The sequence below is a fragment of the Schistocerca piceifrons genome, chromosome 1, assembly GCF_021461385.2.
Source record: "Schistocerca piceifrons isolate TAMUIC-IGC-003096 chromosome 1, iqSchPice1.1, whole genome shotgun sequence".
Lineage (NCBI taxonomy): Eukaryota > Metazoa > Arthropoda > Insecta > Orthoptera > Acrididae > Schistocerca > Schistocerca piceifrons.
In genome coordinates, this window is record NC_060138.1 from 1035718256 (window position 1) to 1035743292 (window position 25037).

At 41.0% G+C, this 25037-nt stretch overlaps 1 protein-coding gene across 1 annotated transcript in view; it reads left to right on the forward strand.

Moving 5' to 3' along the window:
* Positions 1 to 20970: 20970 nt before the first annotated feature.
* The window catches only part of LOC124725039 (headcase protein-like), a 744336-nt gene continuing 740269 nt past the window's right edge, over positions 20971 to 25037 (forward strand). Inside the window, exon 1 of the mRNA XM_047248454.1 lies at positions 20971 to 22048. Within this exon, the coding sequence (XP_047104410.1) occupies positions 21225 to 22048 (824 nt within the window). The 5' untranslated portion in view covers positions 20971 to 21224. The remainder of the gene's footprint in view (positions 22049 to 25037) is intronic.

Here is a 25037-nt window from a genome sequence, read left to right on the forward strand (position 1 = left end):
TTCAAGCCAAGCGTGATTCAAAATGATTTATTAAGGCAAAAACAAACTGTAAAGTTGATCTTAGATGTAAAGACTCTTTGGAATTCTCTATATTATATGCTTGAGAGGTATATCGAACTGGCTCCTTTCGTGCATCAAATTTTGATGCTTAATGCGAAAGCATCGCCTACTCCATAGGCCAGAGAAATGCAGAATATTAAAGATTTGCTTCACGTTTTGAAGACATTGGAATACGTTTCTAAAGAAATATCTGGAGAGCAGTATGTGGCCATCAGTGAAATTATACCGGTGATCAACTGTGTAAAAGCACAAATAGATGCTTTGAATCTGTATAGCGACAGTGTGGCAGGAGCCCTTAGAAGGGAAGTCATGAAACAGATTCAGTGCAGGTTTGGACAAGTGGAAGATAGTCATTTAGTAGCCATGTCTTGCTGACTCGATCCCAGATTCAAAATCAGCCATTTTAAAGACGCCAGAGCTTGTGCCCGAACAATATCTAAGATAAGGCCATTGATAGCAACAAATCCTGTCACCACCAACACTAGTAGCGAGACGGTTAGTGATTCGTCGGCTGACACACACACACACACACACACACACACACAAAAAAAAAAACGAAGCCACTTTCATGAACCCGTAACGTTCAGTAAATTTGAAGGATGAAATGGCGTTATATTTAGCAACATCCGTGTCGCCACTATCTACGAACTTCATTTGAACAGTGGGAAGGTATGAAAAGTGTATTTAAGTGTATTTCCACAATTGTATAAGCTGGCTAAAGAATACCTGGCAATCCCAGCTATTTCCATGCCTTCAGAAAGACTATTTTCGAAGGCGGGCAGTACATGTCTAAAACGCGAAATAGGCTACCACCAAAACGGTTGGACAAACTTCTATTTTTAAGTGACTGTACAGAAGGAGAATGGGAGGTTTGAAACATATAACCATAATTTGGATTTCATATTGTGAAATATTTATACTAAATAAAGTGTTTGATTACTTAAAATATTGTTTATTATTTTCAATGTTAAAACATTCATAGGGCTTGCAGTGTATATTCTACGTAGGTATGTATTATGCTGTACGGAGCAGACTGTACTGTGTCTTGTGCATTAGATTATTGCTTACCAATTGTATCTTACGACTAGACTGGAAGTTTTAAAGTTCATTTTAATTTCTCAAACCTCAAAATACGGATAGATGTTGAATTTGTATGAGATGAAGTACAAATTACACAAAAAAAATTGGAAACATACCCCAAAGTATTGATACTTTCAATTTTTCTACGATGATATTTTGTAAACGTTCGTATTATGTTCGAAAAATCGATCGACACCAAAAGTATCGATTGTCGATACTTTTATGAGTACGATAATTTTTGACCGATACTACTCATGAGTACAGTATCTATACTTTTCATTCGATACCGTGTCCCTTGACGCATCACACGCCAGACGGACATCGGGGGCCGTCGAGCTGCACGGCGAACGTATATCTGCGGACTCCTTGTGAAACTATGGCAGATCCGTTCGACGTCTGTGTCAGACACTCTGGGGCAACCGGGTGATTTGTTTCTCGGAATTGTTCATGACATCGTCCAATGCTCTGTGCTGTAGGAGGATCCACACTATACCTAATACGGAAGTCACGCTGAAGTGTTATTACTGACCCGCACTGCGCACAACGTTGGACACAAAACGCTTTCCGTTGTCCCTACACCATTTTTACTGGAACTGAAGTGGGCGCATACCGCTGCTACCTAGCGGGAACAATGTAAAACACGAGAGTTTGCGGTTTCCAACAGTACGTTGTTCACGCACATATCTCAAATAACGTAACAGTTCCGATTTTTTAAGTAAAATGACTCTTTTTGATACACCCTGTATTTTTTTATGTTTTATATGGCACATACTTATATAGTCGATTCTGTTTTAATGAATTACGTTGCAATGACACTGTAAGGGCGCCGAAATGTCACAAAAGTGCATTTTAAACTACGATACTTTACAACAAACATGCTAATCACACCACCTGTTTGTCTATTATTATTTTCGATTTTGGGCTCTTTGTTCATCTTTCTGGTATCTAGAATACAAAAATCACATAACGGAGGAAACTACCTCTCGCAGAAGTTCTTAGAAACAAAAAGCGGCTTGAGAATTTGCATAAATTGGATATTTATACTGACCCGTATAAATTTTACCTTCTTATGGACATGGCACGAATTTATATATACGCTGGCTGGCAGTTTACTCAAATACACCTGCAAACTTATCTAAAACTTTTCTTTTAAAGCACACGGCCAAAAAATTGCTAAGTTAACTCTTCAGTACAAGGCATTATAACACCGTGTCTCGATGTTTTCTAACACATAAATTGCCTCATATCAATGTGACATTTACAGTTATACATTTGTTGTACATACCTATGAAAAGTAACTGGTCATATTTCTCTTTACATCCGTAGCAACAATACTGCACCATAACTGTTATCAATACTCAAACATGCAACACTGTTTGTAAAACAAGGCGAATACGTGTAACATTCGAGTTTTGCTATTACAGCAAAATGTAGACAAGCAGCGTCGTCTCAAAATCATGTGACTAGCCCGATTTGATATTAAGAACATGTGCAATAGGCTATGCTCAATCCACAGACATACAGTATATACTCTATGGGTATTACATTGTCGTCAAATACTTGTAATCATAAGTCCTTCACAATGGTCGGCGAAGACGTGTTACTATGCTCGGCAGTTAGGTGTATTACGAGTGCATTGTGTTTACATTTGGAATACGGGTGGGGAAAAAAAGGAAACGTACTTGGCTGAAATACCGGATTTCTTGGCTAGATGCCACACAACAATATTTGTCACGGGAGCTGCAGAGCATCAAGTCGAAATTACTTTCGAATGGGCGAGAGTACGTGTCAGTATGAACCCGGGGAAGTGGCTCCTCATGTTAGAAGCAGAACAGTCACCTCAGAAATGCTGTATCCGCAAAAGGCAGACTTATCGTAACGCTCTGATTTCTTGCAACAGGAGAAAGCAACTCTAGATTACAGTACAGAGCTCCAATACCGCAATGCGCATTGCCGAAAAATACTACCAGAAACGTGTGAAGCTGTTTATAAAGCACCGAAGGAGGAATATCTGAAAGCAATTAACTGTTTAGTACACAATATAGTCAGTAAGAAGTATTTTTATCTCTACAAAAGTTGTAGATTTCCTTCTTTATCTCCTCGGGAGAGGGGGTCTCCGGAATTTTTATATAGCTCACGCTTCTTCTTATTCCCTATTTGTATTCGGCATGTCGCAAGTAACACAGTTGTGCAGCGCTTCAGCTGTCTCGTACGTTTCTCTCAGCTTTGTAGTTGACGGAACTCACCACGTATATTTAGCGGCCATGTTTATACGTACTACATTAAATGTCAAATTGCTACAGCGTTGCAAACGCTCAAAGTGGTTACAATTCTCCCTGCAGTGAACAAAAGACGACCGCTTTCTTTGATCAAATCTAAGACAAGGCGCTAGATTTAATCACAAAAATTATACGAAAAGCGACAATTGTCAAAGCTCCCATTATATTGGGTCAAATATATTGGACAAATTAACTTTTCAAAGAAATCTGGTAACGTAATACCGGCCTATAACAGGGGCTACCTAAGCGCTAGGTGACCCAACGCCGCCGCACTGGTCAGCACGCCACGAAAAACGTAGCACCGTTCCACGCGGGAGGCAGTGCGTACGGATAAAGCGATTAGTTTTACTTTGAACCTCAACCTATTTATTAAATAACTTCTTCTGATGCCAGTCACGATTTTTTTATATTTAGCACTACACGTTCCGCGAAATGATTCGCAATTCAAGTGCATTTTCCATGTGCTGTGCCATTAATCATGATTCTGTAGGCAACCGCAAACATTTTTCCGTAAGTGAATTGATCGTCGTGTGTCACAGTGGAAAATGTATTAACAGTTACGACGATTACAAATAGACTCTTTGTTTACTTTTTCCATCTGTCTGCGTAGTATACATACGAATGTACCATACGGCCAATTCGTATTACAGCACCTGGCGATGACAGCAGAGGAAGTCGCTGAAAGCTTGAGGTTACAAATAAATCTGATACGGCAAGACTCCTGACCATACAAAAACAAAAGGCTGAAGCTTAGCACTAACTACATAGATAACAAGCATTTCTACACGTTGGCACTACAGGGAAAGAAAATGATAGGTAATTACTTGAAAAATATTTTATTGATATTTTGTAAGATATTTATTGCAGAAACACGTGTAGATAATATATCCTGCTGTAGGTCTTTCCTTGCTAAATAGGACTAACATCATCGAGATACAAATTTTCTTACTGGATCTGTACAGCTTTTCGTACTTAAATTCCACAATACTGCCTTTCGCATTCACCTGAAGTGTTGACGAGGTATCCTTGTAATAATTATTGAGAACAATCTTTCCTGCACTCAATCAGCAAACTGTAGCCGAGCCAGATTCTGTTTCATTAAAGTAATTGCACTGCAATGCCTCTTGAAGTTTTACTCTTTCTCTCGTGCGGGAAAATTTTATAATGAATGTCTTCCGCAAACTTGACAGTCACTGAAAGGTCTTTGAAAAATTCACTTCTTATTGGGTGTACTGTCATGCTCATAAGTCCAATTTATCCGAACGCTCTAAATTGCGTTCCGCATTAATTGTAGGCAACCCACATAACCTAAGTTTCTTGCAGGTCCTGTTATCTCTTTTCTTTACTGTACCAAATTGTTACTACAACAGACCACTAGACAACATTGCTATGCATGGTAATCAGTCCAGACGCAAATCAATACACGATAATGCAAATATCAGGAAACACTATCAGAGATGACACTTTGCTTAATGCTTGTAAACGCAATACAACAAATGCCATTTTAAAGAACAAGTTACAACTTGAAATCACATGACGAAAATTTTAGTACTGGATCAGGAGCCAGTACTCTTATCCTGCAGCTACTGCTCATGTTAACTAACCAGGGCCGGCCGGTGTGGCCGAGCGGTTCTAGGCACTACCGCCTGGAACCGCGCGACCGATACGGTCGCAGGTTTGAATCCTGCTTCGGGCATGGATGTGTGTGATGTCGCCGGCCGCGGTGGTCTCGTGGTTCTAGGCGCGCAGTCCGGAACCACGCAACTGCTACGGTCGCAGGTTCGAATCCTGCCTCGGGCATGGATGTGTGTGATGTCCTTAGGTTAGTTAGGTGTAAGTAGTTCTAAGTTCTAGGGGACTGATGACCACAGCTGTTAAGTCCCATAGTGCTCAGAGCCATTTGAACCATTTTTGTGTGATGTCCTTAGGTTAGTTAGGTTTAAGTAGTTCTAAGTTCTAGGGGACTGATGACCTCAGCAGTTAAGTCCCATAGTGCTCAGAGCCATTTGAACCATTTTTGAACTAACGAGGAAAGATCTTAAATCTAGACATGTGGAATAATCGGCTCAAGTAACACCTGAAGAAGGAAACGAGTTTCGTGACCGAAATATTGTGCCAGAGCGACACAAACAACCGGCAGTAGACCCGATTATTCCACATGTCAAGATCTCGCCGGGAAAGCCTGAAGAGTTACATCTTAAATCTAATTTCCCTTCATAAATAACAAAGTCTGCGCACGTTTAAATTAGAAGTAACGTGGCGTAAACTTCTGTATTGAACATGGATTTGACCCTAGCACCTAAATGATTGTTAAATAAGCACAGTTAAATGCTAGACATAGAATATTTTCACAAGTAGCCAGATTTGAGGATGTTTGAACTGGAAATAACACGAGGAAATTCGATGTTGATTGAGAGTCGAACCCCGCGTATATCATCGCACACAAGGAGAGGATTCATGGTGCGAAAAGCCCGATCGAGGTGATCCCACAGATTTTCGATTGAGTTTAAGTCCGGTGAGTTTGGCGGCGACGAGAATAGGGTAAACTCAGCCTGAAGCTCTTCGAACCACGTAAGTAGATTGGTGCATATGTTTTATTTGGCAGGCTGCCATCAGTAAATTTATCAACTGTCTTCTTTTATCTGAAGTTCTATCGGTGACTTATGATGAGCGTTGTTTAATCATTGAAAATGGAGCACGAAATGGAAAAGTCTAACATTTGCATTATTTTATTCTCTTTGGATTTAAAATAGAGTTGAAGGCAGCTGGAAACATCTGTGCCGTCAATGGGGAAAGTGCGTCACAGAAATAACGTCAGAAAAAAGTTTTCTCGTTTCAAGTACGATAGTTTCGACATTAATCATTCACTAAATTCAACTGGGCTTTGATGAATGACACTTGTATGGTTTAGCACTATTCTCCACTTGATTATCGGCAAATGTGATGAAGTGCGACCATTTAACCTGCTTGAGACTTGCATTCAGTGGACAATGTCGGGGGAAAAGGAAAGCAGAGATGATAAGGGTTAAACAGCCCATCAACGACGAAGCCGTCAGAGGCGAAGCAGAACCTAAGATTGTGGAGGATGGGGAAGGAAATCGACGGTTCCCTTTCAAAAGAAACACTGCTGCATTTGCCTTAATCGATTTAAGGAAGTAATGGAAAACAAATCAGAATGGTTAGACATTGATTTCAGCAACCGTATGTTAGCATCATAAAAAAATTAATGGCGGTCCCTAGCAAACGCAACCTGAAGCAAAGGCCAGTGTGAGTCCATAAAATGGAATGTTATGCATCTGGTGACACTAGGACGGCGTTTTCCGTTAACAACTACATTCCAGAGATTTTTCCATCGCAGCTGGCATCTGTTGCCAACACCTGAGACACCTTACAACTACCATGTAACAAAAAGACCAAGGAAACTGCATCAAGTGTTGCTACTGTTCGGCAACACCTGCTGAACTCCGCTGATTTCACTAAAGAGGCTATCCGGAAGCTTGCCTCGAAATCCATTCCCACTATACTTATTCATCTGATCTTGTGCCCTCAAATGTTTAAATGTTTACCTTTCTCGATCCTTATGGAATAATCGACAAAAAAGTTTCTTTGTGGACGAAAATGTCCTTTAAACTTGGATTGACGACATCATTATCTACGAATCAATAGCATTTTACAAGCGTAGAATCCAAAAAACGCCTGAGCATCTTCAGATTATTTTAGCTACTGTCAGAGAGTATATTGTTGATAGTTAATTCCTCTTTTATGTTTTTCTGTCAGAAAAACAACAAGAAGCGCTATAAAATTATGTGCTGTTCAAACGAATTGCAACTTACAATGCTACCCTTACGAGAAATGGCTTATTTACAAAAACAAGTAGTATCCATAATACAAGGCTACATAAAACTAGACGCAGTTAGTAAGATACTGCGGACTTTCGCCGTCACTATGGTTAGTGTCTACGTGAAGTCCTGTGTCTTAGCCAAAAAGCATTTTAGGACTACCAGAAAAGTATGTAAATCTGGGAATAAGAGTACATCAAAAAATCCCAGGTAATAACTTAACACGCCACACATAAACCAGTTAAAATATTTTTACAAAAAAATTAAAATCCGTCGATATAAGCAGAAAAATACTTGTTTTAACGTGTGTGCAAAGTCACATTTACTTAAAATTTTGGCCTTTAGATTTAGGATGTACTAAATCAAGACTTAAGATGAAGAAATTAATATTTCCTTACTGACTTCCGATTTGGAAGGTTGTGGTTTGGTAAGAGAATAATTAAATGGTTCAAATGGCTCTGAGCACTATGGGACTCAACTGCTGAGGTCATTAGTCCCCTAGAACTTAGAACTAGTTAAACCTAACTAACCTAAGGACATCACAAACATCCATGCCCGAGGCAGGATTCGAACCTGCGACCGTAGCGGTCTTGCGGTTCCAGACTGCAGCGCCTTTAACCGCAAGGCCACTTCGGCCGGCAGAGAATAATTAAAAAACCTGTCAAATTGTCTAGATCTCTAGCGAGATTGGGATCAGGAGCTAATGCATCTTCCCTTTCACAAAGCAGCAATGTTATCACTTAGTGAGCTGGTACTGCCTGCAGTACGCTCTCATTGCCACAATGATTGAAAACACAGGTAGCTCGCAATGTAAACTATAAGATTAGTTGCAGAACGTGTGTGGAACGATCTTCATGGAATCAAATGAAAAGTTTGATACGCCAGTGTTACACCTTAAGTAAGAATCATTTATGTAATTTACTGCTGGGAATGCGGGAGGATGGCCTACGTTACCTTTAGTCGGAAAGATTCCCAACAATTAGTATTAAAATTATTGAAAAATAGACTTGATCGCAGCCGAAGTTAACTTCTGAGCTGTTCGGCCTTTTAATTACGGGCCGTCACTGTAATAACAAAAGTAAAAGTGGTACATTACGTAAAGTAATGAAGTGCCTAAAGTAATATTAATTTATAATACCAGTAGCATCAACGATTTTACAAATGACATGTATACGATTTTAACATAATTTCTACATTTTTACTGCTATTCTTAAGATATATCTATACTCTAAGCTCCAAATATTTCTAAATTTTTGTAACAAATCATTTCCTCTTGTGAACAGTGATGTATTGAAGATTATCTGCAATAACATAATGTGGCTAAACTGGTGCCACTTATGTGAACAACGCCCCTTTTATCTTTAGTGAGTGATATCGATCTCCACTGTTATGCAAGCGTCAAGTACATCTTTGACAACTGACAGACGTATCAGTCTGGCTGTCCCCATACGGCGTCCTAATACCTTATTAGAGGCACCAAGAGATGGCGCACTTACACAACGATGCATTTAGTTTTTTCTACTATTTTTTAAGACTGACTAATAATACATATAAGTCTACATGTATAAGTTTTGCATTAATATGCCACACATTTGGTTATATTACGAATAAATAGCAGGAGCTATAGAATTAGTGATCTTACAGTGCTAATTATTTCCTCCAGACGACGCTCTGGACCTCAGTTAAAGAATTACACTAAATTTTAATGCAGTTTGTGAGGCTAACTGTAAGATAGATTGTTCACCACAAATGAACTCGTTTCTTGATTAGTTAAATGTAAAACATAAATATTGAAGAATGAAGATTCAAAACGATACGTAAGTCGTTTCCCATTGGCTGACGGCGATACCTTAGGCTCTGGAGCACCCTCTCTCTACCGTGTTTAACTCGTGGCTGCTTAGCCGTCAGCATCTACTACAGTGACTGAGACCTCCACAAATGGTCAGGAGCCATCGCCGTCATCCAGATATGTAATGATGCATCGTTTTAGAGTATACTTTTCCATCATTGACTTCCTTATGTAATATAGAACTTTTCCTTTTGTTATTACAGTGCAGACTCTGGGGATGGCCCGTAATTAAAAGTCCGAAACCCGCCAGAAGTTGACATCGGCAGCGATCAAGTCTGTTTTTAAATAATTTTATGACAATAAATATCGATGTTCTCCAACAATGTAATATAAAATTAATTATTATTAAAATGATATTTATTAAATATGAAGAAATGCTCAACTTAAATGATGTGAATATCTAGCACAATTAAAGTTTGAATTTATTACAAGTAAACGTGACAGTAATGTCTCGAATGTGTCACCCTTATGCAAAACTGGAATTCAACCGATGATACCAAAAGGGATGAAAAGTATCATCTACTTGTAATGATAACAATATAACTGCTGGTGATACTTTGTCAACAAAAGCCAAAAGCGCCTGATGAGTGAGATTTTCAATTTGAAAACAGCTTAAGACAGAGAGAAACCGAAGTAACAGGAACGGTTGGTGAGTGTGGGACAGAACTTCCATGCGTCTCCTCATATTTACGCTCCGAACATAGTTTTCTGGTTGTTTCACACTAACGACGCCCCTAGGCTATCAGAATATTCGTAAGAGAATGAATGAAGTGTACTTGTTAGAACAAACTGCTACGTAAAATACTACTGTACTTGCGGCTGAATCTGCCTCAGTGAGCAATGCTAATTGTAATTTCATTTCCTCATGGGGCTATTGGAAACGCTTAATAATGCTGCGCACATCAGCGAGTCTCCTGATGCTACTGCTCATTTGCTCTTGCTTAGCTAAAAAAGTTGGAAATTCTTTGAAACATTGTTCGTGGAAGTAACAGCGGTCAAAAAAGGACTATTGAAAAAAAAAAAACAGTCTAGGCCACATAAAATAATTTATCTTTATTTTAAAAGGTGACCGGTTTCGATCGGTGTGAGATCATGGTCAGACTAGTTACTCACTGACGTTGGATTTAGGGTGACCTCTAGAGGAACATGCACGAAACATGTGTGACTAAATCCACCGACAGTGAGCAACTGACCTGAAGAGGAGCTCATAAAGATCGGAACCGGTCACCTTTTAAAATAAGAATAAATAATTTTATGCCGCCAAGATTGCTTCTTAATTATGTTTTGAAATTGGCTGGAATATGTAGAGCGAACCCAGAACGACAAACAGACACGGAGAATAGAGATTTCACCTTGGCATCACTGTGGAAGAATTTGAAAAAGTCGAAAATTGGTAAGTCGGCAGATTAAAGATTATACAGGGTGTTACAAAAAGGTACGGCCAAACTTTCAGGAAACATTCCTCACATATAAAGAAAGAAAATATGTTTTGTGGACGTGTGTCCGGAAACGCTTACTTTCCATGTTAGAGCTCATTTTATTACTTCTCTTCAAATCACATTAATCATGGAATGGAAACACACAGCAACAGAACGTACCAGCGTGACTTCAAACACTTTGTTACAGGAAATGTTCAAAATATTCTCCGTTAGCGAGGATACATGCATCCACCCTCCGTCGCATGGAATCCCTGATGCGCTCATGCAGCCCTGGAGAATGGCGTATTGTATAACAGCCGTCCACAATAGGAGCACGAAGAGTCTCTACATTTGGCACTGGGGTTGCGTAGACAAGAGCTTTCAAATGCCCCCATAAATGAAAGTCAGGAGGGTTGAGGTCAGGAGAGCGTGGAGGCCATGGAATTGTTCCGCCTCTACCAATCCATCGGTCACCGAATCTGTTGTTGAGAAGCGTACGAACACTTCGACTGAAATGTGCAGGAGCTCCATCGTGCATGAACCACATGTTGTGTCGTACTTGTAAAGGCACATGTTCTAGCAGCACAGGTAGAGTATCCCGTATGAAATCCATTGAGCAGTACATACTGACGAAACTAAAATGAGCTCTAACATGGAAAGTAAGCGTTTCCGGACACATGTCCACATAACATCTTTTCTTTATTTGTGTGTGAGGAATGTTTCCTGAAAGTTTGGCCGTACCTTTTTGTAACACCCTGTATGAAGTTGATGAAATAAATTAAGCATTTAGAGATCAAACATGTTTCATTGCTTCCGTAAGCATTCCCATTTTGAAATGGCCCCTACATAGCGAACAAACGCCAAATATGTGTCATTGAAGAATGGTGACGGTTTCGACTCTCTGTCAGACACAACTTTTCATCACATCATTTCAAATTCAAATGTGCCGCTCTTTGTGTGTGGTCAACAATATGTACGATTTCGATTCCCAGTCAACACAGAACTTTTTGCCACGTTATTTCCAGTTCACACACATGCACATCTACTACTGAAATAAACGGATATTTGACAACTAATGGTGGCTAGCAAACATCAGCGATAGGTGCCGGGTCCGAATGTGATAACCAGTATTTTCTATCTCGTCATTTCATTTTGCGTTATCTCGCTACTGGTGAAAAATTTCGACATTTAACATTTAATTGTGCTTAGTTAACATCTGATTACTTACTGGATCCTCGTCCAGTATACAACTTCATGCCATGTCATTTCAAGTTTAAACATGCTTTCACTTTGTTACTTGCGTTTGAAACCGTATTTAAGATATTTCGTGATCAGTTAACACGAACAACAGCTACTGGATCGAAGTTTCTGTTTCCAACCCAGTACAAAATTTTTGTCATGTGATTTCAAGTTGAAACTTGCTTTTTGAGATATCATTTATTGAACTAAATTTTAGTCTACAGGCGTTAAAGAAAGAGTCATCTCTGCCAAAGTGTCTATTGATATTTATATCATCGTGTTGTTACTTCGCATCTGGACTGACTGCCATAAAGAGCAATGTTCTCTAGCTGTCTGTTGTATCAGCCATTTTCTATAGTTAAACTGCTGCACCTAAACGAGAATAGAGGACTTGCAAGAATCTCACGTTATGCAGGTTGCATACAAGTCGGGCAGAATGTAATTCAGGTCGTTCGGATAATTTCGAGCGTCATAATAGAGTCAACAAGAAGTCTTGCTCTAGACCGTCGATAATTAAGCGCTCTCCGTTCCAAAAGAAAAGCACTTCCAGGAAACGGATGCATCATATTTGCGGACAAGCTTACCTCCGAGAAAGTCAAACTGGCTGTCTATCTTTGTTGTCGATGGCAATGGGCTTGGACAATGTACATCAAATACATTGCTTAGATTTATTTTCTCCTCCGAAACTCTTGAAAGTCTTCATGAAGATAGAAGACAGAATTTCGTCCAGAATGAGAACGCAACAACCACAGGTATTTATTCTACGGGAAACATTTTGTAACTGATGTATTTCAATAACACGCCGACCGTCGGCACTTCATCTACCAACAGTGGGTCTTCTTCTCTGTACGCGGAGAGCCGGCTGTACAAAGCGGCTGTCTACATCCAGACGCACGATCTCCAGTGAGAAACAACCCTTATACATGTTGTAGTGTAATACTCACTAATCCATCGCTTTCGCATTCAAAGAGCGAAACTAGCAATCGATCGGCAACCGATCCGTTGCTTCCAGAGAAATCTGTCTCACTAGAAAGCGAACTGTTTCTGTCTATTCGGGCCAATGTAAGATCCTCGTATTTCATTTTTTGTGTAACTAAAAGATGGCGGCCTCGAAGAGTCATAAAATGCAAAAGAGAGTACTTCAGAGTACTGCACACAAACGAGCCCATTGCGTCAGATGTTAAAGATTTACGGAGAAGACCAAATTGAACTGTTTCACAATTAGCGCAAAAAAAGAAAGAAACCTGCGACAGCTCTGTGATATCATTACAAAACTCTAGTGCAATCTGACACTAACAGGCTGATCAGAAAACTGTTTGCACTTTACTTCATTTATACTTTACTCATACAACCTGTTGTCGGGCAAATCAACGCCGTCCGATGAGTTATGCACTACTTTCCCCAAATCCGTGTTTTTTGTAAAATGAAGTATTCTGAACAATGAACAAAGATATAATTGTTCTCACAGACATGCCAGCAAGAACTCATAAATCATAAATTAGTATTAAAATGTGCAAGGGCACACACTTATAAAGCAAAATCTATATTTACATACTTGGTATATGAAGTTATCCAGGAAATGCGACAATTCATTTCTCTGAGTGGGACATTAAATGTAAGACTTTGCAGGAAGATTATCTATACTTATGAGTCCTGCATGCGGTCTGTTTTGACAACAGCAATACCTCTACAAGATGTCAGACAACGGATTTCGGGAATATTATTGCAGATGCTTGTAAACTCCTTGCAAGGTAATACAGACTAAATACACAGACCACCGAAATATTCCTGTTGCCATTTGAAAGAATAAAATCTCAACAGACTGCAAAATTCGTAGTTTCTGTGAACGAATAGTTTCATCTGACAATATAGTCTTGATCTGATAGTTTCCTGCTTCAAACGCCGCTGTCATAAATGACAATAGATTCATAACAACAAATCACTATATAATATTTAATCACGTGCAGACCGACCAGAAGAAACTTTAAACTAACTTCAGTTGGGCGGACTATGCAGAAGACAGGAACTTGCTACTACGCTGGAGTTTCGAACTCAGAGACCAAAGTTCAACATCTAGGTAGTGAAGAAATAACTGATTCCATAATGAAGTTTTCAGACTACAGCAGAATGTGCACTAGTCTGAAACTTCCCGGCAGATCAAAACTCTATGTCGGACCAGGATGCGGATCTCGGTCTTTAGTCTTTCTCGGGCACGTGCTCTACCGACTGAAAATATACATTTACTTGTTTCTTTTAATATTAATCAGTTTACATTTATTTACTCAAACATATACCAGTTGTGACTCACGTTTTCACCTTTGGTTTCCCTTTTGCCAGATAACGCCAAACGTTGCTAACAGTTACTAACTGTCTCCTCACTTTTTATTGACACGCCGTGAGCTAGTAACGATCCGAGTCTGATATTCCCTGCTCCATATTGAACTTATCGGTTCCTTTTTTCTCTATTTATGAGTGGTCAGATACCGTTTCTTGTCGTATTTGCGCAGTTCACGAATTTTGCAGGGGAGCTTCGTTTTTCACTGCATTCATCCCGTTATTACTATTTATTTATTCTTTTCGATGATTGTGAGCGCGTTCGGTATGTTTTGAACGCAAATCTACGAAAGCTCTGAAAAGTTAGTCATTCTGGTACATGGATAGTTAACTTAAGCAGATGAAGTCAAATTGGATTTTAAAAATATAAACAAATTCTATTTCACAGTTGTTGTTGTTGTGGTCTTCAGTCCAGAGACTGGTTTGATGCAGCTCTCCATGATACTCTATCCTGTGCAAGCTTCTTCATCTCCCAGTACTTACTGTAACATACATCCTTCTGAATCTGTTTAGTATATTCATCTATTGGTCTCCCTCTACGATCTTTACCCTCCACGCTGCCCTCCAATACTAAATTGGTGATCCCTTGATGCCTCAGAATATGTCTTACCAAGCGATCCCTTCTTCTAGTCAAGTTGTGCCACAAATTTCTCGTTTCTCCAATTCTATTCAATACCTCCTCATTAGTTATGTGATCTACCCGTCTAATCTTCAGCATTCTTCTGTAACACCACATTTCGAAAGCTTCTATTCTCTTCTTGTCTAAACTATTTACCGTCCAAGTTTCACTTCCATACATGGCTACACTCCATACAAATACTTTCAGAAACGACTTCTTGACAATTGTTAACAAATTTCTCTTCTTCAGAAACGCTTTCCTTGCCATTGCTAGTGTACATTTTATACCCTCTCTACTTCGACCATCATCAGTTATTTTGCTCCTCAAATAGCAAAACTCATTTACTACTTTAAACGTCTCATTTCCTAAACTAATTCCCGCAGCATTACCAGATTTAATTCGACTATATTCCATTATCCTCGTTTTGCTTTTGTTGATGTTCATCTTATACCCTCCTTTCAAGACACTGTTCATTCCGTTCAGCTGCCCTTCCCGGTCCTTTGCTGTCTCTGACAGAATTACAATGTCATCGGCGAACCTCAAAGTTTTTATTTCTTCTCCATGGATTTTAATTCCTATTCCGAATTTTTCTTTTGTTTCCTTTGCTGCTTGCTCAATATACAGATTGAATAACATCGGCGACAGGCTACAACCCTGTCTCACTCCCTTCCCAACCACTGCTTCCCTTTCATGTCCCTCGACTCTTATAACTGCAACTGGTTTCTGTACAAATTGTAAATAGCCTTTCGCTCCCTGTAATTTACCCCTGCCACCTTCAGAATTTGAAAGAGAATATCCCAGTCAACATTGTCAAAAGCTTTCTCTAAGTCTACAAATGCTAGAAACGTAGGTTTGCTTTTCCTTAATCTATCTTCTAAGATAAGTCGTAGGGTCAGTATTGCCTCACGTGTTCCAACATTTCTACGGAATCCAAACTGATCTTCCCCGAGATCGGCTTCTACCAGATTTTCTTTATTTTAGTACTCACGACTCGCGTCAGAGTTTATATTTTTAAATCACTGCAGTTCCTTTGAAATTTGTCTTTGGTATATGTGTAGCTTTATGCGTATGTTGGCGCCATATATCAAGAGAAAAGTTGTAATGAATCGTGATTATGAGATAGTCACGTTACGAGCAGTTTTGCAAACAATCTGTTTTAAGCCGTTGCGTTGTAGACACGAGTGGACACAGAATCTGTGGTCAGTGTCGAACGTGCACGAGTTATTTAAGAACAGAATAAACAACCAAGAAGAAACGCGTGTTTTAATCTTTACATCACAATCATAACGTCAACAGAAGAAATGTCCCATGGACGACGTTACCGAAGATAAGTAATCATCAATGTTTCATATAATCATTCTCTCACTCTGATTTACTAACAGTGCAAAATTAACGGCGATTCACTACAATTACATTAACATTATTATTTATGATAGTTAGTCATGCCGGTTGTGTGAGGCGGTTATAATTTAATGCCACAAAACCTGATATGAGAGCACTGCATGGCTTGGCTTCAGATTTTATAAAGACCCTTTTGGTGTACCTTAGCTATCTTAATTGAAGTAGGAGGTCAAAATACCTCAGATCAGTATCTATCTAAAAACGAACACACACCGTCCGAACAGGCCTTTGAGGCCCAGCGCTACCTAACGGCCGCCATGTTACCCTCAGCCCTTAGGCGTCACTGCATGCGAATACAGAGGAGCATGTGGTCAGCACGCTCTCCCGGCCGTTGTCAGTTTTCGCGACCGGTGTCGAATTCAAATACCTAGATTAGCACAAAAGACGATGTTTTAATTGATGTAAGTTAAGTAAAATATCGACGCGACGCGGTCTTTGATTACTTTTCATACGAACTATCTTGGCAAATTATGATGCGACATATATAAGACTCATACACAATGCTAATGTTTGATACACATGACAACGACATACCAGTTACCTTTGTTTTTCTAATATTACGGTAACGCCACAGATTTGATCAGTAGATCGACTAATTAATGATGAGGTACTAAACCGAATAGGGGATAAAAGAAGTTCATGGCAGACCCCAACTAAAAGAAGGGGTCCGTTGGCAGGATACATCTTGGTGCATCAAGGAATTATCATTGTGGCAGTTAATCAGATATGAGCAGGTTGGTATACAAAAGAGTAGCTTTATCAAACCAGTCTTCGGAATGAAGATCATCCCAACAACAATATAATGATCTTTATTTTAACATATATTTCCAGCACTTACTCCTCAAGTCCCCTGCGTCAATCATCATCTTACAGTCATGATTTTTCTGAATTAAGATTCATTATTGTAAGGGATCCGCTTCCGTAATATTAATCACGGAAATTTAAAATTGGTGCTCAGATTCAGTTAACAATTCATTAAACATTAATTATTTAAAAACCATGTGTTCAGTATGACGTATAGCTCGGTTGACGCTTGAACGGTGAAGTCAAGAGAGGCAGTTTTAAAAGAATTAGCTTCGGCTGAAGTACCTGGCTAGTTGAAGTTTGAAAAACGATGTGAGCGAGGCGTGTTACTCATGCAGTGTCATTGTGAATGTGCAAAAGCGATCTTGACCTGGCAATACTGATCATACTGTGTCACTGCTAACGTTTCTTTATTTCGAAATGGTAAATAAATATACAGTCTTACGCAAAATCATTTATTTTGCTCGTTGGTAATACAACGAAACAGAGCGCAAAACCAGCAGATAATCCAAGGACGTGCAGTTCTAGACAAGACAACGAGGCTATATAGTAGAAGATAGTCATGGTTTTCACGGAAGTCGTGCTGATTTGACGATCTAACCTGTTAATGAATTGCACAGTTAACCGATGTAGATTTGGTACATCGCAATGCAGAGCGAGAAAACCTACACAGAGCAGTACACTCTTACAATATACAGGTCGGTTCGTCGGAAAGGCACCTTGTTGATCACATAGAGGCGAAGCCAAGGCAATTTCGTAGATTTTAGACACTGACACATCTTAAATTTTTGACAGTGAAAATCATGCATACAACTGTCGCTGATGTAATGCCCAAACCGAACACAGCGAAACTAATAACATAAAATGAGACTATGATATGAGGCATTATCTATCGCCTGTTTTGAAGTGTACATCACAACTCTTTTAGGGTCAGAAGTGCGGCCCAGCTACGTTCAGGAGTGGCTGTTGTTGTTATTGCTGTCAGTTAACAAAGTAGAAGATGTAAATTTTATGTTCGGGAGGTTTCTCTTTGGCATCAGTTTTCTTATGTCTGGCATGGCGGAGGTGTTTGGCGTGATAATACAAGCCCTCTTTCAACTTTCCCTATTGAGGTGGTGCAGGGAATAACGTACTGAACTTCCATTTGGGAAATCCCTATTCGGCTAGCCATGTAAGATGCCCCCGGTTACCCCAAAGCGATACGGCCGATTTCTTTCGCTGTCCATTCTCCAGCCTTGCTTGTGTTCCAATCCTAAAACCGAGCGAGGTGGCGCAGTGATTAGCACAATGGACTCGCTTTCGGGAAGACGACGGATCAAATCCGCCCCCGTCCATCCAGATTTTAGATTTTCCGCGATTTCCCTAAATCGTCTCAGGCAAATGCTGGGATGGTTCCTTTGTAGGGGACGACCGATTTCCATCGACAGCCTTGAACCATGCCTCCTTTGTGCTACGTCTGTAATGACCTTGTTGTGAGGGGCGTGAGTCGTGCTTGGGTAGCTCAGATGGTAGAGCACTTGCCCGCGAAAGACAAAGATCTCGAGTTCGAGTCTCGGTCCGGCACGCAGTTTTAATCTTTCCGGAAGTTTTGTAATAATATTTCTTTCAGGAACTCACTCTACTTTAAGGAAATCAATATTTGAACTGTCTGGTAGGCATCTTTCAATTTTCAGTAAAGCATGCGTTGTGTGAAACCCTACGGACCGATTAAAGTTGTGTGCCGATCGAGTTTCGAATCTGGGTGCTTGACTTTCGGGGACAATGCTCACAACTTGAGAGTTTCACAAATAGGAAGGGAACTAACAGATTGAAGTTTTAAGCCATATTGTGAAACGCACCTGGGTAGCTCAGCCAGTAAGCAAGGGCCTGGGATCGAGTATCTGCCCGGCACACAACACAAATCTGTTAGGAATTTTCAAGGATTTGAAATTTACTTCCCTGTAACGAACAGCTTTAATTTGAACAGTTTATGTGTGACTAATCTCAATAAGGAATTGACGTCGGAGTTCAAAGTCCAATCGACGTCTAGGTTATAAGAAACTTTCCAAACTAAACTAAGAGATGCACATGAAAATTTCGGTGAATCGTCTCGGAAAATGAAGGAACAAGAGTTACAAACAAAATATCTTTACTGGCCTTTAAAGTAATCACCATTAAGTACAACACACTTTTGAAATTGGTTGCAAAGCTTTTGGAAACCGTCAGCAAATGCTTCTTGTGGAATCGCACGAACCACAGTGGTCACGCGTTTTCGGTTATCCGCGCAATTACAGAAGACAAGACCTAGGTCTGCCAATACGATTCAGAGACCGAGCGGCTGTCAGTGGCATGGTGTTCATCGGCTTCCTCGCCTCCCATAACAAGTCAGCTGACAAAATCCAACATTAGAACGATGTTGATCACCTTTTTCGGCAGTTCGGCAAGGAAGGCGGTATAGACCATGCAACTGACTCGTTTGTTCCCCAGAGCTACCAAGTCTCCTGTAATGATGTGGATATCCAGTAAGATGTGACCACGGTGCTTCGAGCGATTTCACAAGAAGCGTTTACTGGTAGCTTCCAACAGCGTTGCAATCGATATCAGATGTGTGTTGTAGCTACAGGTGATTACTTAGAAGGCCAGTAAAGGTATTTCCTTAATTTTTTTGAGACCATTCGCAGAACTTTTCAGACGCACCTTGTATTTCAGGAAAACGGTGTTTTAATTAAAGACTAACGCGAAGTATCGTCTTCAAGCTCGTTAAGCTTGTGTTTTTAGCTTGAGGATGACCACTGGCCGGTCGAAACCGTATGTACCGCCTGGCTATAATTAAAGTGCAGCTGTTCACCAATGTCCAGTGTGGGCTGTAACTATGGTATGGCGGCGAAACTTGGTAGATACTCTAATGCGTCAGTGCAGAACCAATTTACTCTTGAAAAAAAAATTAATTCCAAATCTGGCATTGTGAATAGAAGAAAGACGTATAGAAATATTTGCATGTGTAGTGGATCAGGAACGGGACGAGGACAGAAAAGGTCGAAAAAGTGAGAGAGACATAATGCTGATTTTATTATTACCCGCCGCTTACACAATTTGTGTAATATGAGCAACTCAGTCGTCGATGAAACTATGTACAGCACCGGATTTGCACCCGGTGACCAAAATTGGAACTAATTTTTTCCAGCGTAAAGCGGTTCCGCATTAATGCAGGAGCATACCTACCAAGTTTCGCTGCCATACGATAATTACAGCCCACACTGCACCTCTGTGAGTAGCTGCACTTAAATTATAACCGCCTGGTATATGTTAGTGTTTGAGGCAACACTCCCGATTTCCATTAATTAGAAGCATTTTATGGTCAGGAGCTCGAAGTTCTGAGGAAACTGAATCCGAAGTCGTCAGACTTTCTGTCTTGGAATACGTTGATTTGAGAAACCCATGCGTATTTTGAATCATTATGATCAGGAATTTTTCGAACTACACGAGTTCGTGATATGATTACAATCTCCGTCTCCACATTCTACATTTCAAATGTGACCTTCGTTTTTCTGGAGCTTCTTCTTCGGTAGCGTGTTGATGACTGTACCAACTTTATGAATGGCGTTAGATACGTCTGCAAAGTTGCCATTTCTGTCATGTGCAGTCCAACTTAGATTCGTGTCACACGTGGGACAAAGGAGGGCGTAAACAACGGGCACAAATAAAGTACCGCATTTCGTCTCACCGTGGCAGTCGCTGTCGTCTCGCATTGCGTCGGAAATGCAACGTAGCGTGGCGCGGTCACCGGCTTGCGTCGCCAAGTTACGCAAAGGCTAAACGGCTTGCGCAGAGAGCGAACGTAATAGTACTACGGCGTCCGCTTCGCTCTCTGGCGAGTAGAAAGGGAAAACGGGCGGCTATTTTCTCTCTAGGCTAAGCACGTGACCGGTTGTTATGATGCACCTCCCCACCTTCCGCGCCAGCCAATGGCAGCGCGCGTCGGCGCGCAGGCCCCCTCCGCGCCTCTAGCGGCCAGCCGGCGAAACGGCGCTCGCGTCGCTGTACTCACGCACAGTCGGCTTGTAGAAGCGAAAGCGAGAGGAAGCGACTGTGATGTTCCACGCTGGATGCTGACTGTTTTCATTTCGCTGTCGGCAAGGAAGGTGAAACTGGAACCCTCGCTGCGACAGTGTGAATGGGCAGAGGCAGCTGATCTCACGAGATTCTAAGCTGACGATTGATCGTCGTTCTGACACCGTGGGAGAGCTGACGAGGAGGTGGAAGGAACGCTCAGTAGAATTGAGAGCCATAAGGAGAGGAGAAGCAGAAGGTGATAGCTGGAGCATGGCCCCTCGTAAGAACAATAACCACGGCGGGACCGGAGGCGGCGCCGGCGACTTGCAGGGGCTGAACGGCATCGACCCAGAGACCATCGAAAACCACGACGCCAATGTGACGCGCTGCTGTGTCCCCACCGGCGAGTGTCTAAGGGCCACCGCCACCAACAACAACGACAGTTCCATCAATTTGGAGGACTTGCGGGACTGCGTAAAGGTCACTTGTAACAATGATCACTGCACAGTGGGCCAGTACATGCACCGCGAATGCTTTGACGCTTGGGAGCAGACGGTGCTGACTTATCTGAAGACGTGCGGCCGAGCGCGTTCCTGGTCGGAAAGACAGCGCCACCAGAACCTGTGGACCAAGAAGGGGTACGATCTGGCCTTCAAGGCGTGCGGCTGCCTCTGCGGCCGTGGCCATCTGAAGAAGGACCTCGACTGGTCCCCGCCCATGCCAAACAACGCCGGCTGCCAAGACGACTTCGAGAAGAAGAAAAAGCGACGCAACCGCCAGAACACCCGCCCCTCGCTGGCGTCCTCTGCCAATGGACACCATCTACACGGCAACATAAATCTCAACAACAATAACAATAGTAACAACAACAATAATGTAAGAGGAGGCGCCGGCAGCGACGCCCAGAACATCGGCACCGTTCACCACGGTGAACTTCGGGGCAGGACTGGGTCGCTTTCTTCCAGCACTGGCTCCTCGTCGCCACCGACCTCCAGCGAGACGTCCGTCTCACCCGCCCACATCGGGCACAGCAGTTCCGGACATGGCGGTGGTAAGAAGAAGTCGAAGTTCGAGTTCTTCTCTGACAGGACCAGGTCAGTAGCACACATAGAATATGCTACCCTTGATGCTTTTATGCTGTTGGCTCTTTTTCGCTTCTGTATAATTTAGCCTGTACCCGAGTAATGGAGTTTCATAATTTGTACGCAGATAGCATGCTCGAAGATCATTGCTCAGTAATTTCAAGTGCTTTTCACACTTTGTGACCGCCGTATGCTTACCCTATTTCCATCATTACTCCTAGCAATTTATTAGGTTGCGGTTGCTCTTTAAAATTCTCATGGGTTCTGAGTTTTCGATATCTGTACATAAATGTAAACAACCAAATTACTCTGGTATAGTTTTGGTTTAGGGGTTGAACAGACTTGCAGCACTGATCCAACCTCAGCACTAAGGCTAGAACTTGGCTAGAATGTGGCAGAGCCCCCAACCTCCCCTGCCTTGAAATCTTAGTGTGGTGTGACAGACTGACCTCGAGGTCTAGGTTAGGCCGGGACGTGACAACATCGTTGTGAAATTAGGTAGTACAAGTCTTCGAGGAACATTTTAGCGCGTTTCATATGCATATATCGTAGATAAAGCACAAAAATTGAAAGGCGAAACCACGTAATTTTTACCATATTCATCGTAATTTATTAGCATCGGTCGATTCTTACAGTCAACTGTAATATTATGCTACTCTTCAAAATCTTTAGAATTATTTAAACACTCGAGAAATATTGGTATTTCTTATCCTCTTACCTTGTTGACTGCGGTCTGAGTATAGCTCCATTTTCATATCGAAGCTTGTATCGGTACTTTCATGTTTGACAGTGTGCGCTTTTGTACTCGGAGCGCTATTAATGAGCATCCTCCGTAAATAAGGGCGGGAGACCGGATAGGAGACTGTATTAGAACTTTGCAACCCCTATCTGATGAGATGCACTGTGAGCAGGGGGCGTGGTGTGTAGTAACGAGTCGCCGAGTGGGGTGACCCACATCCCCCGCGTGACCTTGGGCGGCCATCCCGCACCAGCTGAGCGGCTCTCTGCTTCCCACCTTGACCTTGGCGCCTCTGCGCCACCCCGACCGGCGCCCTGCGCACGTTTCTTTGGGTTACCTCAGGAAAATCTGCTCTCGATTATTGCACCCTTCCTGAGCGGAGTTTGCTTCAGCGCATGAGTAGTTGTTTGTCATTTCTAAAACATCGTGACGTCAAACGGCGGTAAGGTACGTGACAATCTTAATTTCATTAATATTCAGCAACATCGTTTCCAGCTTAATTCCTTTACATCGGTTGCATTTCCGGAACATAATTTCCATTACTGCAAATCCATCCTTTAAAAGAAAGACATGCAATTCATCACCTGTCAGTTTGTGAAACGACAAATTGAAGTTGAGAACCAGAAACTGATGTTAATGAAAGCAAAGTAGCGTTATAGTTCTTGAAAATAGTGTTCTTACTCTGCATGATGTAAAGGAAATTACTGGAGACTGTGTTTCTGTCGTTAAGAAATGACGTTTTGTTGAGATGACTGCACTGGTCCACGTTATAAATTCACAGTACTCCCAGAGAAAGACGAAAATATCCATTGACAACGTAAAGCATGCATATTCCACAACGTGAAAGAATTCTTAAGAGCTGTACAAAGTAAGATAAATGTTAAAACTACAAAGTAGGATATTTACGAATCATATTACTCTTTCTTTCTCTGGGTATAATGGTCAGAGTCCGTAGCATATAATTGCCGGAAAGCCCACATTTTCCTTATGTTCTTATTCCACATGGTATTTACTGTAAAAAAATTTCTTGTAATTTTTTTGTACCTTCGGTCTTTTCATCACTTTTCCATAAAAACCATATGCCACTGTTATTTCCCCCTTTCAACGTTGGCAGAAAGCAACTAAACTCAAATTTTTGTTATCTGCTTGCAAAGTTGATTACTATCTTTGGTGTGAAATGTTACGCCGGTAATATGTGCTGCAACGTAATTAGGGGATGTATTTCTGTTTCCAACATAGTAATTTATTTGTTTTATACAAAGCCTTTGTAAGAGTCTGTTTACGGTAACAGAATGTAATAATGGTCTTCTAAGGCTGCTTGGAATTGTTCGAGTCAAAGAATAAAGCAAACGTATTGGTGCTTGGTAATTATTCTTTGCCAGTCGAACTTACCACAATTCAAAGCTGAATTAGAAGTCAAATTAGCATACGCATTCACTAAAGTGCTTGTTCTCAGACGAATACTCTAATATTACCAGTAGATTTGTTCGTGTAATGAACGCAAAATGTGTGTACAACAATTAGCTGTAACGGTCTCGCATGCTGTGACTGTTGGGCCGATCGCCTTTGAAATGGGCTGCACGAAACGTACTACGTTCAACATCAGACGCTGTGAGTTCTTCACTCCGATTATGATGTGAGTACATAGTATAATTAAACATTCAGATTTTGCGAAATTGCTGCAGTAAATCACTGAAAGGAACGGTGCCGTATGTGCAGTTATGTACCTGTCTCGGAAAGTTATAATTTCGAAATGTAGTTTGCTGTTAGCTTGTTATTGAATTGCAGATATAAAAATAAATGTCATATAATGTCCATTGTCTTGCTTCACTGTATCTTTATTTTCTCAAGCTGCCTATGCTCGTTTCTTTTCTGTTCGTGAATGTTTTATTCCTACTTTATAATAAGTTCGCGTTTCCTGTCAGCGTGTCAGTTTCATATGAGCGTTTAAAGATTCACAATTTGTTCGAGATATTTGCGTTTATCGCTCAGCAACATCAATTCATTTTCATTATTGTCTATTTTAAGCAGCTAGTAGAATTGTGGTACCGGAAGTAATTGGTCTGGTTATACCATGTTTGCAGTCATTGCAGGTGGTACAAAAATACTTTTTGTTACTTCTGATTGTGTTATTGTAGTTTCTTATCGCAGCTCCCTTGTAGTTGATAAGGTCATAGAGGTAAAATCTTTACGTAGTGAGGGGTGTGAACTTTAATAACGTAGTCAAGGCTTCAAATTTACTGAATACGTTGAGTTTTATAA